This window comes from Saccostrea echinata, unplaced genomic scaffold, assembly GCF_033153115.1.
Source record: "Saccostrea echinata isolate AGI-Se365-2 ecotype Australia unplaced genomic scaffold, CSIRO_AGI_Sech_v1 ptg000045l, whole genome shotgun sequence".
In the NCBI taxonomy this organism is placed as follows: domain Eukaryota; kingdom Metazoa; phylum Mollusca; class Bivalvia; order Ostreida; family Ostreidae; genus Saccostrea; species Saccostrea echinata.
Window position 1 is genome coordinate 5,381,204 of NW_026889794.1, and position 16,888 is coordinate 5,398,091.

The 16,888-nt window shown below is 33.6% G+C and overlaps 3 protein-coding genes across 3 annotated transcripts in view; 1 reads left to right on the forward strand and 2 right to left on the reverse strand.

Moving 5' to 3' along the window:
• Positions 1-3,147, reverse strand: part of LOC133201827 (nucleolar pre-ribosomal-associated protein 1-like) — a 33,838-nt gene extending 30,691 nt beyond the window's left edge. Inside the window, exons 1-3 of the mRNA XM_061337631.1 lie at positions 2,945-3,147; positions 810-952; positions 280-573 (exon numbers count right to left, since the gene is read on the reverse strand). Coding sequence (XP_061193615.1) covers positions 280-573; positions 810-952; positions 2,945-3,098 — 591 coding nt within the window. The 5' untranslated portion in view covers positions 3,099-3,147. The remainder of the gene's footprint in view (positions 1-279; positions 574-809; positions 953-2,944) is intronic.
• Positions 3,148-3,234: 87 nt separating this feature from the next.
• Positions 3,235-12,597, forward strand: LOC133201826 (charged multivesicular body protein 1b-like). The gene is made up of 7 exons (XM_061337630.1): positions 3,235-3,376; positions 5,615-5,712; positions 6,052-6,198; positions 9,970-10,038; positions 10,445-10,596; positions 11,086-11,161; positions 11,936-12,597. The coding sequence occupies exons 1-7, from the start codon at positions 3,364-3,366 to the stop codon at positions 11,975-11,977; spliced, it is 597 nt and encodes a 198-aa protein (XP_061193614.1). The 5' UTR covers positions 3,235-3,363; the 3' UTR covers positions 11,978-12,597.
• A 712-nt stretch (positions 12,598-13,309) lies between these two features.
• Positions 13,310-14,213, reverse strand: LOC133201707 (sperm-specific protein PHI-2B/PHI-3-like). Its single transcript, XM_061337498.1, has one exon. It carries the CDS (start codon positions 14,164-14,166, stop codon positions 13,327-13,329), a length of 840 nt encoding a protein of 279 aa, XP_061193482.1. The 5' UTR covers positions 14,167-14,213; the 3' UTR covers positions 13,310-13,326.
• Positions 14,214-16,888: the final 2,675 nt, after the last annotated feature.

The following is a 16,888-nucleotide window of genomic DNA, read 5'->3' on the forward strand; positions in this document are numbered from 1 at the left end:
TCAATGACATGCAAAAATATCATTTAATTAAATAAAATAAAATCGTAACATTTTCATAAAAATTCTACTAAGTCTAGATGAAATGCAATAATAAAAAAAATAATAAATTTAAAAAATATCTGTAACATTTTAAAAAACTTAAACATTGTATGTGCATCACTTTCTAATTTTTTTATTATCATTACTTTATAACTTTCATAGAGAAATTGATAAAGAGTTCCCATCTATAAAATTTTGCCAAAACATAATTTTATTCTATTCGTACCAATGATATCTAACCTTCAGGTCCCTCCTGTTAAACAAAGACTGGATATGTTTGTGGGAGGTGTCTAGCTGTGAGAGTAGAGCCTTAGCCCCATTTTCTCCCAGCATCACCAGTGCCCCTAGCATCCTCAGTGTTGTCTTCACAGCTGATGCCTTCACCTGAGGTCCCAACATAAAGTATACTGATGGCATACCCACAGACAAGATCTTCTGTAGAATGACTTTACCAACAGGAGCATGTTTGGTTAACCTTAGGTCATCTAAAAGGCGGAGCAGTATGGCTTCTAATACACCAAAGATGCTATGCAGCTAAAAAAAAAACAGTTAAATTACAGTTAGAATGTAGAAAGCACCACTTATTACAATAAATTACAATAAATCAGAATCTTTGAATGTACTCAGTAGGTATATAATTTTACATTTTATGTTTACATGTTAAATGCATTGACTCTTTTGATCATTAACTTTTAAATACTGTAATTTAAAGGACATGATTTATACAAATATGTTATATCATTCTCTGAATTTGGTGATCTTGGACAGACCTCTTTCTCCTTTCTCTTGCCTCCCTCTAACAGCTGTAGTATCTCGGTACACTCCGGAGAGGACCTACAGTATCCAGTCACAATGTCGTACTCATTGCTCTCTGATCCATACTCCTCTGCCTGCTTGACAAACTTGTCCAAAGCTAATATTTAAATTAAATTAAAATTGTATCATGGATGCTGTATTATTCTTATTATATTATTCTTATTTTATAAGCATTGCCCTTTAATTACTACAAGACGCTAAAGAACATCAACAAAACAGTTTCATTTCAAGAGCATAACTTTCAGTTATTTAATTTTACAGAAACATGGTAGTACCGTACATGTAATAAGAAGAAGAATATTCTAAAGATTGATGAAATAATGCTTCAAAAAATCTCAATCAGAATTTTAAAAAACCATGATGCTGGGCTTTGCATTTTACTTTATTTCAATTAACTCAAAACTCTACATGTAGTACATGTAACTTTACAATGTACTGTTAACATTTGTGCAGCAATACCCTATCTTTCTATTCTAATCTTTAGAATGCAATGTACTTTACTTTTTATTATATACCTTAATTCTTTCTGCAAAATTAATAGGATACATTGCCCTTGCTCCAAATATGTTTTGTAGATGTTCTTTAAATTCTTCATGTAGCAAAGAACACTGACTTCATAATGTGTACTGGCTATAACATGTAATGGGTACTAAGACCCTAATGTAATTATTATGATGTAAGTAATTAATTTTTTTCTGTATAATAAGAATTTAAGGGGAGACAGGACACATGTCACATGACTCAATTGACTACGTCATAGTCACTGTTAATATTGGTGTTAAACATTGTTATAATCACCTGTATTTGTATAATTTTTGTTCAACTTGTTGAGCTTAGACATTTTATGTAAAATATTTAAGAATTTTAAACGATCATGTAAATATTTAAAAATTGTGAAATCGATTGATCCACCCCTCTGTTTCTTTACGCTGCAGTCTAACATGTCCGTGACGTCATATATGATCTCTCAGTGCAGTGAGATCAAGTACACGTTGATTACCTGGTCGGTTTTAAAACAATAAAACAGATTACAGTTAATGCATCGTGATAAATTTTTTGAAGTAGGAATTACAATAATAATTTTTACGTGTTTGGTAGCAGAGATTATCTGACTTAATATTCCATTTCACTTGTGTAAGTTTTCGTGTGTTGTCACAGTTGTTTTCCCGTACTAGGAAAATGTTAACATGAAGCGTTTTTACCACGCTTATGTCTTGTTCATCTATGTCTTCCTTGATAATGAGGTAAGCTTCACCTTACGATATTGCGACATTTAATTACTACGAAGAAGGACCTCAGTTCAATCGTAAATTTTAAAATATTTATTGACAGATTTTTTTCCCAAGTGCATTTTTAGTCGTTGAAGCTGTCTTGAAAAGTGCGTAATTTATCCAGTCCATATATATATACATTGTGAAATATGAAAAAATGCCGTAAGAATTCTAAGCACTATTTATATTCTAAATATTTGAAGAGCTGCATGTCCTTATACATATTTTTTGCTTGTGTTTAAAAATTCCCATTATAGACTCAATAATGGACCCGTAAACACGAAGAACCAAAACTTTATACAGACACTGTATGGAGCGATATTTGTATGGCGATATCTCTTAAACAAGTCAAAAAAAGTGATGACAGAATTGCTTTAAGATATGTAGGACATACTAAATTAAAAATATACAAAATATGAAAAAAATTCATTGACTAGATTTTTTTCAGCCCAAGGTCTTGTTCCTCCTTAATACCTCTTTTGTGTTTTAATTTAACTCATTTGCATAGAAGCGCCCATATTGCACATATGATAAACATTTATACAATATAAAGTCAATTGAAAACTGCAAAACAAGTAGTATAACATTGCATAAATAATTTGACTAAATATATAAGTTGTTAATTAACACATAATTCATGTATAAACAGTATGATAACATTATATATTAGTTTTTATTATTGAATCATAGCAATCTACAATTTGTGATTAATAAACCCGGGGTTACTTTCTTTTAATTCCTGTCCATTTACTTTTAAGTAATGCTTCGTGAAATATTACAAAATCTGTCTTCTTGTGTACACATGCCATGGTACATACCTAAAAATGTCAGATTTGGATCCCTGAGCTCAAATTTGAATCTAATTTCTGTATATTTCTCATCCTCTTGCTTTTTCTTTTTTGTGGGAGAGTCGCTTCCTTTTTTATCTGATTTCTGTTTTCTTTTTTTCCCCGATAAAATTTTCTCTTTCATATTTCAATCCACCATGTGCACGTGTGTTTACTTCAGGAATTCGGAACTCTTCTATTTGTATCCTCGATTTCCATTGAATGGGTTTTTCCAATGATAAGCTCAAAAAGGTTCCGAAAAGGACCACACCAAATGATGACGTAATGCACGAGAAAATAGGATATACACAATCACAAGAGGAGAAGTCATCTTCTATTTACATTTCACAATAGATTTTTACATGTTCAGTTCCTGATTGTTGGGAAAAGAGATCAGCCATAGCTTCAAAATGTCTATGGACAGTATCCTTTTTCAAGATTATTCATATATTAGGCGGTAAGTGATGAAAAAGGCAAATGTACAGTGTTCTTGCTCATATCTTCCTGAAAATACAAAGCTTATTCTGAAAGGGCATATATTGTCATTTTTTTAAATTCATATGCTTGGCTAATGAGCTAGCTCCCCTGTTCTCTTTAGATTGAAGCTTTAAACATCTAAATTCATCAGCAGAAGTTTTGGGCAGAATAGTGAATACAATGTATTTTTAACTACTATAACATATAGGTGTATGAAAGTAATATAGTCCAATGCACACTTTGCAAAAGTTGTGTCCCTATGCGGGGTCAACCAAAAGGTCAAAAGGGAAAGAAATGACATTTCTCCTCTTTATACTACCAAACATTTGGATGTGCTTTCAATATTGCAACTTCCCGGGCCTTTCTGGCAAGCGTAAAAACAACCTTGAATGTGTTACAAAGGAACCCCCCTTTTCATAAACATTGAAATAAATGTAAGATGACCCCTTATCTGTAGAGTCTAGAACAAAACTTCATTGAATGCAATGATATCAGCTAAAATATACCTCTGAAGAGGGGACGATCAACTCTGTTTAGTCAATACTTAAATTAATAGGAAGCAACTCCATTTTGTATAAAATTTTAACATCCAGTGATGTGAATACATGCAAGGTGTTTTTGTGAGCTTTGCCAGAGAGGCCCGAGAAGTAGGGATTGGGTGTGCTCTAGCTGATAAATCCACTGCGTTTAATTTTTTTTCTTTCTATGTATGGGTAGCATACATGTGATTCTTCCGGCGGGAGACAAAATCTCCCGATATTTCACCCCCCTTCCGCCCCTCCCGATTAATTTTTAAATCTTCCGTGTTTTAAAATTCTTCAAATTAAATATTATTTGCAATATTTTTTTGATCGTGTTTCATATAATTGCTCAGAATGAAAAGAAATTGAGATAACAACGCCAGTGCAATAAATTTTCACAGCGGTAGGCTTCGTAGGAATCAACATGAGGTCGTATAATTATGTTGTAAAAATTAGTGATATATCAACTTCATAAAAGACCATTGATGTTTATTACTGAATGCAAAACATTGTAATTAGTTGCTAAAATACACAGTTGCCATCTTCTAATGCTGCTTTGGTCATTAAAAGATACAGTTATAATGTAGGTCACACTCTAGTTAAAAATAGATCACACTACAGGGTGTTGCTAAAATATACCTGACTCTAATTTGTTTATTTTTTTAGAGGGTACTTTTTTTCATCTGTACATTTTCTATTTAAAAAACAAATTACTGACATAGAATTTGTTACATAAAACCTTAGAATGTTTTACTTCATTTATTAGTTGATATATCAGTATTAAATCAAAAATAAAAATCCAATGTATTAAAGATGCTGTTAACTCTTAATTAATTTACTAGGAAATGAATTGATTTCATTTTGAATACTCAATTTCACTTCATTTAATAAAAACTTTATCATATTTTTCTTAAAACTAGACAACAACTTTATAAAATAAAATTTGTAAAGTAATAAACTGGGAGAAGGTATTTTTTCCTGAATTTTGGGGGTTGGACTTTTGCGATTTGAAAAAATGTCGATAAAAAATCTCCAGCTTTGAGACCCAAACTCCAGCTGAAAAATTTCAAATCTCCAGTTGTGATTTTTCAGTTCTGTCACATGTATGGGGTAGCCCCACTCTGGGGCAATCAGTATACAAGATTTAATTATATATATACACAGATGTTTTGCATTTGACAAAGACTACAAAGGCTACTGTGAGGATTCTATGGGTTTTTCCCCCAAAGATGGCGGCCACGGGACATAACTTTTGAAAAGTGTGGATTCAACTAATGAACTATAGTATAGTGACATTAATTGTATTTAATTCCAGTCACTTTGGTGTCTCTGAAAAATGGGTTTCCACCTAATACACATGTAATATGAGCTAGAGTAAGAATATGAGAGTGAGGCATGCTTCTGTGTCACTTTTCTGTCTAGTAAATGGAGAATCAAAAAAATACGATATCACAGTATGTACTATTTCAAAATCAAATACTGATCATAGCAATTCTAGTGATTTCTTGCATGTCAAAATTTACAAATTTTCCTAAAGAAAATTATTAGTATTTTGCATATTTCTGGATCAGCTTTTTTCTTTCATATGAAGATTGATGCCATTTTTTGTATCAGTATATTGTTTCTCCAATTTATCTATGTATTTTCCTTAATTGTGACAAAGAACATTTATTCAACCTTAAGTTTGCAGCCAAGGATCTTGAAAGGAATGCCAAAAAATGTGAAAAGTCAGAAAAAGAGGAGAAAAACAAATGTAAAAAGGTATGACAACACTTGAGTAATGAAGAGTTTATCAGAAAATTCAAATAAAAATTAATTAATAATTATGTACAGTAAGTTCTCAAGATGAAATATGCTTTTCTTTCTTGTGGAAGTAAAGTACGATTAGTATTTCAGAATCAAATTTGACTGTCAGATGTTTGGAGCAGTGAAGTCTTCAGTATCTTATTATTTGTTCAAGACATTAATTTTTAAAGTGAACCACATTTTCCAGGTTTCTCTTTTTGTTTTATGTATATATTACATTGTGAACAATCGTGTACATTTTCTTAATAGCATTTTAGCCTGATTTGTCTATTTTATTGCTCTGACCAATAACAGGCTATGCAAAAAGGTAATGCAGAAGGAGCAAAGATTCATGCAGAAAATGCCATCAGACAGAAAAACCAGGCTTTGAATTATCGTAAAATGAGTGCCAGGATAGACGCAGTGGCAGCCAGGGTACAGACCGCCGTCACGACAAAACAGGTATGAAATGTTATAAAACTGGGTAATTAAGCATTACAATATAATCAGGGTTGTCCCTAAGAATTGAAATAGCAGGGTAAATTAAAAAGGTAAACGGGGGTCTCTGGGGTCCCTTGCCTAACAGGGGGTTGAGTAGGAATACCAGAATAACCGGGGGATTACATCATTATAGGCGGAGAAATTCTCCAGCCCCCGCGTCTTAGGGAAACCCTGATGATAGTTAAAGTCATCAATATATTTCTCCATTTTGCAACTTTAATTTACTTCTTCAGTTTAATTTAATACCTCAATTTATAATTCCCAATGGTATGACCATGTATCAAAAGTGCTCAAAGGTTTATAAAACCTAAAATTTCAGTTGCAGATATTTTGTCTCAGGGACTGGTTTTTAATTGGTGATCAGCAAATAATAAATGTTATGTAATACTTGATATCACGATTACTTTACTTAATGGAACTTTTTCGTGGTGAAGGTAGGAAACGTCTGTTAGTTAGCTTGGGGCAATGTGCTGTAACAGTTGCATACAACGTGAGACCAAGCATTGTGGATTTTTAAAGGGCAGATATGAAAGAAGTCCAGGTGAAATATCTTGCAGAACATTCGCTTAACCATGCTTATAAATTTTAAGGGAACTTAGTCCTCATGTGTTACATTTTTATAGATACTTTTTCAGTAAGCCGACTCTTCTACTTAAATTCAAACATTTCTTTCTGATTATCATTACTTTTGGAAGCTGATAGAAAAAAAAAACTTTAAACATTCCAAATTAGACAACTTATTATTTGAAGTTCAATCCTTTGCAGTATATAGTACTTTCGGCATACTAATTGTTTGAATCATAAAGCGTAATTCATGCCCCGGAAATGAGAGATTTAGAGTTTCTTCAACTTCGCAGCAAAAGAGCAGCATTAAGATAGATAACTGTGAGGTAATCACAGTACAAAGTACTGGCTCACATTATGTGTCCCTTATTAAATTTTCATTGCAATGATTTGTCTCATATTTGCTTTGATGCATGGTATGTGAAATTTTCTTCAATTATTGCCTTCATATTCTGTTGGAAAATTTTAATCTTCACAGAAAAATTCCACTTTATTGTATAGACTGTAGTTCTTCCTGAATTTTATTTCTATTATAATATATCTTCTTAAGTTTCACTTACAGTGAATAGTGTTCTGATGTACTAATATGCAAACATCACTGTATCATCCTGTCCCCACCCACCTTCCATTTTTGAATTGGAAATGAAAAAAGAGCTGATTTAATTATTTTATTGCATCAATATTTAAGCTACATTTCAAAATATTGAAGCACATGAACACATCTCTGAAAGTTTGAGAGTTCATTGTAAAAAAAAAAAAAACAAGGTCATAAAATGGCGAGTTTTTAATACTGTTTTCATATTCATGAAAATTGTATGGGTTATCATCATATGTCATCCTCCTCTTCTTTATTTTTAGCCTTCCAATAATTAATAACTTTAATCATTTCAAAATCAATACTATTTTTTGCGACTGCATCAAGCCCATAGGAAATACTCATGTCCTTTGTCACATGATGTCGAACGACCTTAACCTTTCCATCACGACAACCAATCCATAGGATGTTATTGAACATTGCTAGGCAGTAGGGTTTTAAAAGTCCATTTTCCCTGGTCAGAAGATATCTAATAAATTGTCCGTCTGCAGTGATAACGTGAACACAATCATTAGTGTAATCGCTTACAAGAATGTTGTAGCTGACGTCACAACATACCATGGAAGGGTCAAAGGTTTTGGTAGAGTCAAATCCAGCGTAGTGGAACTTGAGAGCGCCCTCTTTTCTAAGAACCACAACTCTTCCAGTGTTACTGGTTAGAACATCCACAACACAGATGTCAGAGTTTCCATTCTGGACTGCTCTATATGGACATGCAAAGAGTTTGGTTTGCCCATCCAGTTCAAATTCATACTCCTTCAACACTCGGCCTACCTGGGTCATGTGCCAGACTAGATTTTTACCATTTTCAAACTTTGAAGTGAATTCTTCGGAGTCAAGGGTAACCAGAAGGCACCCATCAGACATCAAGCTAATTCCAAGGGGAGTGAGAGGCTTTGTGTCCTTAACCAGTGATATCACACCAGTTGAAGAGAGCTTTTTAATACTTTGGGCCATATAGTCATTGAAATACTGATCTCCGTTTTCCACTAGAGTGCAGTCGCCAAATGATGCACTGTGTTTTTGCTTCCGTTTTCGCTCCCCTTTTAGGGTAACCAAGGTACTGAAATCCTCAGACACCCCATGAATCCAGGCAATTTCTTCTGATTCCAGAGATATATTAGCAATAGTTTTTTCACCAATGCTGAACTCTGATATGGGCGTAGCATTCATATCAGAAACATTCTGGGCTTTTCCAAGCATTTTTTCCATGCTATTTATTTCAACATTGCCTTTGACAAAGAGAGAAAGTTCACCAAAACGAGAGATTTTTTCATGTGTCATAGACTTCATTTCCGCCATCATAGTCTTCAATTCACCATGTTCTTCCAAAAACTGCAAGTTGGAAGCCCGATTTCTCTCAAAACTAGCTGTCTTCTGTCTTATCTTTTCTGCGTGTGTTCGGAATCGAGTCTCCAGTTTAGTCAGCTTTGAGTTATTCTTCGTCAGTTCATCCTCTGACTGTTGCACTTGGTTTTCGATCAGTTTAGAGATAACACTTAGCATCTCACTCTCCTGTTGGTGGATCCTGTTAATTTTCTCTGTGGTCTTCTCAACATTTTCTAGCTTTAGTTGTTGAATATACTTTATGTTTTCACCTATCTGACAAAGATGCCCTTCTTGAATGTCTTTTTGTGTTTTGGTGACGTTTTTCCAGTTGACTGAGAATCTGGAGATGGCCCCCCATTCATGAAATGAATGCCTATCTTTACTGCAGGTTTCACAGATGGAAAAATCACAAGTCCAGCAATATAAACTAAGAGCTTTAGATGGGTGAGCCTTGCATTCTGGCAACATTTTTTCTTTCCTTACGTATTCCATTATACACTCCTTATCAAAGTACTATGAATGTTTTCCTCAGATCGCAGCTTTTTAGAGCATTTTGGAAAATAGTTTGGTAAAAGGAAGTAAAATGGCAGAGAAGTATGTATTTCCTCATTTTAAATCCATACACTTTGTTGTCTGTTTTTCAACACAATTTTTTTTTATCGTCCAAATTACAACATTGCTGGTTTGACAGATCTGTACAGGTGAAAATAAACAATGTAGTTCCACCAACACATCTGTCCATCAGTATTCAAGTTTTAACCATGAAGTTCTTGGTTCCTGTTCTAGTCGGGAAAGATTTTTAGAGGATTGACTATTTTAGATACATGTATGTGTACTTCCTTATGGAAATGAGTCATTTTCATATTTGTTGTTAGTGCTAAGAGTATTCTGTTAAAACACTCAAATTGATTGCTATTTATTTGCTTAATATATTGAAATTAGAAGTACCTCTTGTTTAGTAGGTTAATACTGATATAAAAAATAGTTGTCAGTGTTTTCCTTCACAAAATATTTAATGATAGAGCACCACTATACCTTTAAGGAAAAACAATAATTCTGCACTAAATGAGAAATATACTTGTACATTATTAATATTAATAGCTGTAAGAAAAAGGGAATATGAGAAAGCAATGGTGAATTTGAAATGCCCCATCAAAGTTCCCATTATGATTGCTCAAAGATAGTGTAAAGATTATCTACATTTTTTAAAGTTTTTGTCTGAAAGTTTTTCTTTTATATTATAGGTGACTGGATCTATGGCAGGAGTAGTCAAGTCCATGGAGTCAGCCATGAAGTCTATGAATCTTGAAAAGGTAATGCACATCTCCATAGAACAATAAATATAAAAGTATACAAACCTTCAACTTTTCAACTCACTATATAGAAGTTCATGTGTATAATTAAATTGTCTTCAAGTATGAAATTCTGAAAGTTGAAATCAATAAAACAACAGAAAATGATTATTAATAAGAACCTGTACATACATGTAATTAGTGCCTACACTAATTTAAAAGGTACTATTTTAGTAGTTGAATTGATTCATGTAATGTTAATCATACTAACAATGAATTTTCTTATAAATAATGTACCATAATTTTTCCTTAAATTACAATTTGCAATATTTATTGTCTGATAAATTGCTTTTAACTCAAGGATACTTGCATATTTCTTTTTTTCAATTGATGAGGGATTGACTAAATTGTTATTGATGATCAACAGGTATCCAATCTTATGGACAAGTTTGAGCAGCAGTTTGAGAATCTTGATGTACAGACCCAGGTGATGGACGCCACGATGAGCAATGCTTCAACTCTGTCAGCTCCCCAGGGGGAGGTGGACAATCTAATGCAGCAAGTAGCCGATGAGGCAGGGTAAGTATATTTTATTGAAATAGAATGACCTTAGTGTTACGCTATTATCTCCCCAGGGGGAGGTGGACAATCTAATGCAGCAAGTAGCCAACTAGGCAGGGTAAGAGCATTTTATTAAAATGGCACAGCCTTTTCAAAAATGGGCATGCAGGGATTATAGTCAGTGATACAAAAGCAGGAAAGAAGGATAGTACACTTGTGTCATACAATTCTTAAAAGCATCAGTAGAATGTAATATTATGTAATTTTATCAATTAAAAGCTAATTAAAATCAAAAACTTTAATGATGCAAAGAACATGTAATAGATTTGATGTATAAAGTCAAGTCTTTTCCAACAGGAAGTGTAGTAATGCTAAAAGTTTAAGTGCATATTAAATATCGTGTAAAGTGGGGGTCTAAGGTTTTCTCTGCTTTTTGCATAATTACACCAAATATTAGCTTTTTCATGTATGGAGTTATTAATGATTTTTTTTTTTTTTTTATTTCAGATTGGAATTAAATCTAGATCTACCATCAGCACAAGCCACCTCCTTATCAAGCACAGCTCAGGCCTCCACAGAACAAGTAGGTTCATCTAGATGGTCATGTTTTGTTTGTCAAAAAATAAAAATACTAATGTTCAAACAAAATAGAATTACATTTATTGCAAGTTTAAGCAACAGGGTACACACATAATATCTCAATGATCTGTTAGCTTTCCACAAAACTTTTGATTATCAAATTTTTTATGGACTTGGGCAATTCATAATTTTCCCCCTTAACAAGCAAGATAATATGACATTTTTTTTCATCCGTGCTTTTTTTTTTTTTTATTGAAAAACTATATAGCATATTAATATTTAAAAGTACGTGTAAATAAACAGAATAATGTTAACAATAGAAAAACGATTTTAAGAAAGCTGGACGTTCTTTTCATACTGTCCATATTTGAAGTGCGGAGGAATTGTGTTAACTCCATATCTCCATAAAACATGGCTCTGTATGTTCTGAAGGTATTAATTGTCTGTTATGTAGGAAGTAACTAGCTTCATTCATTCAATATGAGGTGTTAATGGATCTACAGTGACAAACTGGGATTTACCAGCAAAGCAAGAAAGCTGGTAATTAAAAAAGAATATTTGTGACTGTTACACCAGCATTAACCACCTCAGATTGAATGATGGAAACTAGATATGCTCAGATATCATTTGCTTGTATTTATTAGGTTCAATTGAAAGTAGTTTTCTAAATGTTTCTGGACCAACTCACATTTGAAACTCATATGTGTAAATTCAGTGCCAAACACATTTAAGTATAATACATTTGTATAAACTTTTTAATTTTTTTTTCTTTTCTTAGGATGAGCTTTCACAGAGACTGGCAAAGCTGCGACAGTTGTAGAATAAATTGTTGACAAGAGCAGTGAGAGAAAGCTGTAAACTGTGATTACAAGGGCTTCAAACTAGACATAATTGTACACCATAAGGATTAATTCTAAATACTGGCTGATCATAGCCAATATCCCCTTTTCTTCATACACAGATAAACTTTTAAATAGCACTGTTTGTAAAACCAAAAACCAAAATAGATTCCTCCAAATAGGGAAGAACTTGTTTTGTGAGATTGAGACACAATTATAGTGTTTCATTTTATTTGGTTAACTTCTTCCTACAAGTAAGTTGATTAATATGGTACATTGTATGTGCATATGGTATTTGCCATTAGACCATCAAGCTATTTATAAGATTGTTATTTTAACCGCAAAAAGATGCAGTAAATGTGTATCAAGTGGATCAAGTTCCTGTAACTTTTTCTGTGGTTTTTCCTGAGAGGCAATTAATTGTTTTTGTTTTTTAACTGTATATTGAATTTATGTCTTGTGTAGTTGCTGTAGAACATTTTATTGTCGTAGTATTTTCAGATTTTGTGAATTTTATGTTTGTTTGAAATGTAGACATATTCATCCATGTATATTTGAGGAGATATGTATATTTATGATATTGTCGAAATTAATTCTGAATTAAAAAACAACTATACAGGTAATTGTAGTTTGTTGTCTTTGATAATACATGTATTATATCACAGAATACCTATGATTTATATATAGTCAAGTTTGCTTTTATTTTGAAATGCCCAATGCTTTATAACCAGTTTTGGTGAAATTTACGAGAAATATAGACTGGACCTGAGATTATTCACAATTGATGGATTTATATTGTCGTGTGTATATCAAGGATATTCCAGAAAAGTGCAGAAAATCTGCAGGGAAAGTATGAGCAGTAAAAAGCCTTAAGGACTAGAAAGCATGCATATATCGCATGCACTCATATTTGAATATAGGAATAAATTATAGAAAGAGGGAAACCATACTGTAGTTTTTTTTTCAGAAAATGGGGGGGGGGGGGGGTAAATCAATGTGGTTAAGATTTTTTTAGTATAAATTTTAATTTTCCAAAGGGTTTTTACAGATAATTAAAACAAAATAGGCCTAACAACTGGAATCCCTCCTTCATAATAGCAGCTTTAGGATTTATCACATAAATTCATACTTGTCATGTTTTTAAAAAAAGGCCTTATAATTGCCAAACAAAAATGTTAAAATGTATAGACATATTTTTGAATAATGTTTACAGGTAAACTGTGGCCTGGTGTTAAGTTTTGTTTCTTAACCGCTGTTCTAGAGGTATCTTTTCGAAAAATGTGGGTGGCCCTTAAAAGGGCCGTGGGGTTTTATTTAGTGAACAGACTGCTCACTTAGCCTTCGCTGCTTTCTTTGCCTTTCTTGGGGAGCTAGGTCTCTTTCTTGCTTTGGGCTTGCTTTTCTTTGGCGACTTCCTCGCTGCTTTGGGCTTCTTAGCTGCCTTAGCTTTCTTTGGTGACTTGGCCTTTCTTGCTTTCTTTACTTTCTTGGCTGCCTTCTTCTTTGCCTTGGGCTTCTTTGCCTTGGGTTTCTTTGCTTTCTTGGTCTTTTTAGCTGCTTTCTTTTTTGGTTTCTTTGCTGCCTTCTTCTTCTTCTTTGGTGCTGCTACTTTTCCAACCCGGAAGCGTCCGGTCGCTCCATGGGCACTAGATCCCTTGGGTCTTACAAGAGCTCCACTTTTCAGTCCCTTAGCAAATGCAGCTTTCATCAACGACGATAACTGTGTGGTGCTTACCCCTTTGTAATTGGCGAGGATGTATTTTCTAATAGCCTGGGCTGAAGATCCTTTGCGATCCTTCATAGCTGTAATGGCGGCGCACACCATGTTAAGGGTCGTTGGATGGACGGCTTTCTTCGCTGCAGCTCTGGGTTTGGATGCCTTCTTCTTTGGTGATTTCCTGGCCTTCTTAGCTTTCTTTGGCGACCCACTTCGGCTACGGCTTCTAGACTTGCTTCTGCTTTTACTACGGCTACGGCTTCGACTCTTTCGTTTCGCCATTTTAGGGGTAGCTGGGGCCGGTGACTTCTTTGCTGCGGCCGGTGATTTCTTTGCTACAACCTTCTTCGGCGCTGCCTTCTTGGGAGAAGTCTTCTTTGGAGATCGACTTCGGCTGCGGCTCCTACTCTTAGACCGTGACTTGGAACGGGAACGAGATCGCGATTTAACCATGTTCGACGAACTGGCTGGAACTCCTGCAAAAACAAGAATGACGCTGGCAGCTGCTGACGCGGTATTTATTGACATGGCGCGGACGTAAAAGAAAGCTGCTGGTGCCCGGATGCCGAGAAGTCATGGCTGTCAAGAAATTTCACATATTTGTGCTTTCGATGTTACATTTTCTCAAAATTTTCATCATAACTCCGTCTCCTTATATTCATTTTGGAATGTAGTCTGATGGATATTATTGACAGGTATCATCTAAGGATAAGAATGCCGAATTTTCATCAAAGGTGACAATAAAAACGTAAATTTCAACCAAACATTTTGACCGGCATGTGACATGAAAGTTGAACCCAAGCAATATTACACATTAATTATGTGTTCTAACCCATGTTTAATGCTTGAAAAAAGTAGAATTACTTCTGAACTTTGTAATATTTCGATTGTATTAATATGATCATCTTGATCTCAATGTTTTTTCACAAAGAATAACAGGTCGGTTATCGACGGTCTTCGAAAACCTGCACGTTACTATAGAGTCATAACAAACTCCATTTCATAATTTAGTGAAATAAATACAAGTATATTCATATGATTTTTTGCCATTATTATAAGAAGGGATTGTTAAGAACAGTATTTATTAATAATTTTTGCAACAAAAAAAAAAAAAAAAAAAAAAAAAAAAAAAAAAAAAAAAAAAAAAAAAAAAACCGTCTAGGGCCTACCGACTTGCAAAAGACCTATGACAATGTTCAGATTTTAATTCTTTTATGAAGTTATTCAATTGTTAATTTTGTTGTATAGGTCCTAGATCTATTGCAAATTTAATTTCAAACATAATTTGTTGAAAATTTGGAACAAAATTCTCTAAAATTATTTTAGTAAAGCTATTCATAATGTAGCAGACAGTCTATGTTTTGCCTTATGTACCGTACCGAAAGATCAGAAAATGTACTCTTAGAAATTTTAACCACAATAAACAAACCATTTTAATTTATACTTTAGTACTAACATTAATATCCCTTTTCTAAAAAGTTTTTTTTAGTTCTAGAACCTTCAGCATTTTGATCGAACTATGATGTACTTTGTGACCTTTAAACTGATTCAATCAATATATTGACGGGCAAGATAGGACAGCCCATGCAGGGTTCCTTTTTCGCCAAAAGTTAAGAAATATTATTGTTTAGGAAAGTAAATTATAACTGTCCCCTTGAAATCCGTTTAGAGATTTTTTTTCAACATCACCTTGTCTTATGTGAACCCTTTCCAACACACAACCCATATTGTGTTTGCTGTCCCCCATCAAGGCATTTTTACTTGGTTCTTACTTGTCTTATTTCTTTTATTTTGCTTTAAATTCGGGATAGATTGTTTTCGTTCTTCCATTTTCTTGTTGTATTTTTGTACTATTTCTTATTTATTTTGAGAGAAAGAGAAAAAATTCAAAATTCCCCATTGCATATAAAATTCTTGTGCCGCAAAAATATTTATAATTAAATAAACTATCTATACCTTTGCCCCAGAATAATTTTTGGTCCCTTGAACAAATATGCATGTTTATTTTTTTTTAAATTCAAAAAGTGATTCAATATGCAACTACTATCTAATAAATAAATAGTGTAAATAATAGATGATGCTGTTTTCATGCTGTAAATATTTTTCATTTCATGATAAGTATATCAACACAAAGGAGAAAAAGAGTAATAAGGATATAGAATTTTCTGTAAACAAATTTTAAATTATTATAATTTCTCATTGCTCTTTACATCTATATATTTTTAATATCATACAGAAGCCCCGCCCCACCCCAAATCCCCCTTTTCGTATATATGAAGCACATTGTCCTGTTTAGAAAAAAAAAGTGATCAGCTCTAATACAGCTGCTTTTGACTTGCTGAGGCAGTTGTTTGGAGCAAGGGCTGTATCGCCCTAAAGGCGACATAAATTTAAATTATATTTGCTATGTTTATTTTTAAACAATGAAATACATCCTTTCTATTATCTTTCAACACTTGAAAACTCTTGTACATATTTCTGTTCTTATTTTCCTGTTCAAATGTTTAATTAGGTTTTACTTTTATGGCTCATGTGGGCCTTGGGTGAAATATAAGTTTCAAGTTTTAATAAAACATTACACACGCACACAAAACTGTGTGCCAACAACATGTACCGAGGGGAAATGAATGCATGGCCGTAGGAACCGGGGGGGGGGGGGCGTGCCCCCCCCCCCCAATAATTTTGGCGATATATATAAAACTATAGAAAACATATCTACTATGTGCTTGTGCCCCCTCAATAATAACTTCTGAAGACCTTATTATTTTTTTTGCTTGTCAAGAAATTTTGGTACTTGATAGTGCCCCCCCCCCCAACTAAAAATGTAAGGTTGTGCCCCCTCAAAATGAAAATGCTTCCTACGGGCCTGAAATGGGCGAAGTAGAGAAGTCCAGGCGCGGATCCAGGAATTTTTCCAGGGGGTGGGTGTCCCCATCTACTCTAACAAATGCCAAACTCGCAAATTTTTAGAAAAAAAAAAAAAATAATAAAATCAAATCAAATAAACAAATAAAAAAAAACGCAAACAACTTGCACACACTTGAAAAACCTATTTCATAGGAATCGGGTGGAGTGGGAGTAATGTTTCCTGAGGGAGGAAGGCCTAATGTCCATTTTTTTGGTTATATTTTACATGTATACAAATTTAATAACTTAACTTGAATCACGTTCAACC